Source organism: Melitaea cinxia, chromosome 13, assembly GCF_905220565.1.
Source record: "Melitaea cinxia chromosome 13, ilMelCinx1.1, whole genome shotgun sequence".
In the NCBI taxonomy this organism is placed as follows: domain Eukaryota; kingdom Metazoa; phylum Arthropoda; class Insecta; order Lepidoptera; family Nymphalidae; genus Melitaea; species Melitaea cinxia.
Window position 1 is genome coordinate 9,465,287 of NC_059406.1, and position 3,189 is coordinate 9,468,475.

The 3,189-nt window shown below is 33.4% G+C and overlaps 1 protein-coding gene across 1 annotated transcript; it reads left to right on the top strand.

The window, feature by feature from the left end:
- Positions 1–825: 825 nt before the first annotated feature.
- On the top strand, positions 826–2,776 carry LOC123659132 (pancreatic triacylglycerol lipase-like; the record flags this gene model as incomplete). Its single annotated transcript, XM_045594389.1, has 5 exons — positions 826–1,037; positions 1,129–1,277; positions 1,365–1,610; positions 2,178–2,514; positions 2,731–2,776. Coding segments are annotated over 5 exons (990 nt in total), but the record flags the coding sequence as incomplete, so codon positions are not given.
- Positions 2,777–3,189: the final 413 nt, after the last annotated feature.

The following is a 3,189-nucleotide window of genomic DNA, read 5'->3' on the forward strand; positions in this document are numbered from 1 at the left end:
GGTTAAAAACAAAGAACTTGTCGCCACTACGATTTTCGAATGTTTCCCTTGATTTCTCTGGGATGTGCCATTCGATCCTGGTATCCTTATCATGGAACCACCCTCGGAATATCTCCTTTCAAACAAAAAAAGAATCATCTAATAGTTAGTAGTAGTAGTCTAAGTTATCCGCGAACACACATAAAAAATATATACGGTCGAATTGAGAAACCTCCTCCTTTTTTGAAGTCGGTTAAAAATCTTGATGAAACCGCTAATAATAATTTTCTAAATTTAGGTAGAATCTTGCTTAGCAGTAAAGTTATAGTAATCTTTTGTTCTGGGTCTAATTCTAGAGTAAAAAGTTTATCGTCTTGACATTTTACCAATCTAAAGCAATCAAATTCATTAATTAATTATTAATTTATTTTGTCAATCGCTCTGATGTAGCAGTGTGCTGCCATGAACGTGCCTAAACTCCGGAAGTTTGTGAGTTCGACTCCCGCTCGGTATGACATTCGCTGTCTTGCTGTCGGTCCCGGTTGTTATCGTTACTCATAGTAAGAAATTTATCCGCCAACTCATAGGCTGAAAAGACCGCATTTTTGCGCCAACTTATATTCGACTAGCCCGTTGGCGCAGTTTTTAGTGACCCTGCTTTTTGCTCCGGGGGTTGCGGGTTCGATTCCCACCCCGAGTATGGGCGTAATATATATATTTATTTGTATATTATGTATTATTTATATGTTATGTTTATCGAAAAAAAATGTAGCTATACCAGTCGGCTGTTACCTATAAACACGAGCATTAAGTTGCTTACTTTAGGAATGATGACCGTGTGTGTATTATGTAAATATTTATTTATTTATTTTTGTTACAGTATATACAGCGGCTGCAGTACCTTTAGCAAATTTGAAGGACAATCCACATTTTACTGATCTCTCCTATGATGATGGCAAAGCTTGGCAAATGGAAGATATAGAGGAACTATCCAACATTAATTCGTTCTCAGAAGTTTCTAGAAACCCTGAGAATAATCGATACCTTCTCTACACCAGGTAAGGCTATGCATATACATCAATCGATTCGTATAGAATTTATTCTTAATATATAAATTTCAACTCTTTTTAACTTCGTGTAAATTTTTAGACGCAATCCTGATGCCTCACAGACACTTCGACCTGGTAACAGCAACAGTATCACTCTTTCAACATTTAATGTGAACAATCCAGTTATTGTAATCGTTCATGGCTGGCTTAGCAACCAACACACTGATGATAATATATTTCTCAAAGATAGTAAGCATACAATCAGAATTTTGTTATTTTTGTTACCAACCTAGCTGTTTAATTGCTTTTTATGAACTAACTTATGTAACTTTTTAGCATTCCTGGCGAAAAGTGACGTAAATATCATTGTTATGGACTGGAGTAGACTAGCTTCTTCTGGTTATATAACTGCTGTGGCTGGAGTACCTGCAGTTGGTCGTGGGTTAGGACAATTCCTGAACTTCCTTAATGGTGTCACTGGAGTATCATTTAAAAATATGCACCTAATTGGCTTTAGTTTAGGAGCACATATAGTTGGTATCGCTGGCAGAGAACTTAATGGTGCAGTAGCACGTATCACTGGTAAGTCTTATCTGCAGCCGTATCTTTAGATCCTAATCAAACGTGTTTTTTTAAAAGACTATCGTCTAAAAAAAAACCCTTGCTATAAAATCTAATCTACCTGTACAAGTTACTCATCAGCCGTGAGGCATATGTAATGTATGCATGTATATATGTAAAAAATAAAATATTTACCACGTTCCTCGTTAGTCACTCACCTTGATATTCTGTCGTGGCAGGGTCCTATGTCTATACTACCTAGCTTAAGTAAAAGGCTACTACCTAGTTTTTCATTGCCTTTGTAAAATTTTGAAACCATTACATAGTCTTTTATGATTACTATTGTAAAACATATAATTAAAACTATTTTAGTATTATATAATACCAAACATTGCGTGTAAACAAATCCAAAACTTTGAATTCAGTTCGGCACTATGATGCTTACAATAATATTAAAATATCAAGGCTCAAAATAGCCAATGATGTATATGGTAAATATCCTCGCATACACGTAAATCATTGGGCTTAGTGACCATGAAAGTAAAAAAAAAAATACAAATACCTAATTTAAAAAGAAAAATTTCACAGGCTTGGACCCGGCTGGTCCACTATGGAATCTTAATTCTAACCGCCTCAGGGCATCTGATGCGGTTTATGTCGAAGCTATTCACACTAACGGTGGAGCTCTTGGAATGGGAATCGGGACTGCGATAGCTGATGCTGACTTCTTCGTTAACGGCGGAAACAATCAACCCGGGTGCTTAACACCTATATGTAGCCATAACCGTGCCTGGGAATTTTTTGGTGCAAGTGTCAGTTATAACCATCTTTTGGGTAGAAAGTGCTCAAATATGCTTCAAGTGACTTTAAATAGCTGCCGAGGTGAAGTTCTTAATATGGGCAATGATGACTTGAATAAAAAAGGGTAAGTAATTATTTATGGAATGAAACATTAAAGAATCATGTGATTTTGTAACTTCATTTATTTAATTGTACCGTGTATATGTTGAAAAAATTAAATGGATTTATTTAGTCCAATAGTTTTAAATGCTTTATCTAAATTTATAAAGCTGATGTATGTGGTATAATGATAAATATTTTTAAACTCTGTACTAAATTATACTACATTATTTTCTTTCAGAACGGGGATATACAGAGTAAACACCCAAAGAGGATACCCTTATTAAGTCATACTATTTTAACTGCTTTTATTTACAGCGCATTCAAAAATTTAGTAATCCTCAATTTTAATAAATATTTTGAGAAAATATATATCAATAATTAAAACTAATGTTTTATCTAAGTATTTATCCATAAAGTGCATTTATTTGTTAAAGTTTTCCGGTGGTGTAAAACATTATATTTATTAAAATCATTATGCTACAAATTATAAAGAAAGAGTAAATGATTGAGGTTCTGCAAAGCTAAGCTAATTTGTTTTTGATCATTTGTTGTAACTCTTTTTAGAAACTGATACATATGAAATAATTGCAATGATATTTAATAATTTTTTTTATATATGTTTTTTTGAATATAATAAATATTTTATCATCAAATTTTTAAGAATTTTGCTTAAGACAGTGTTTGATTCTTGTTGGTT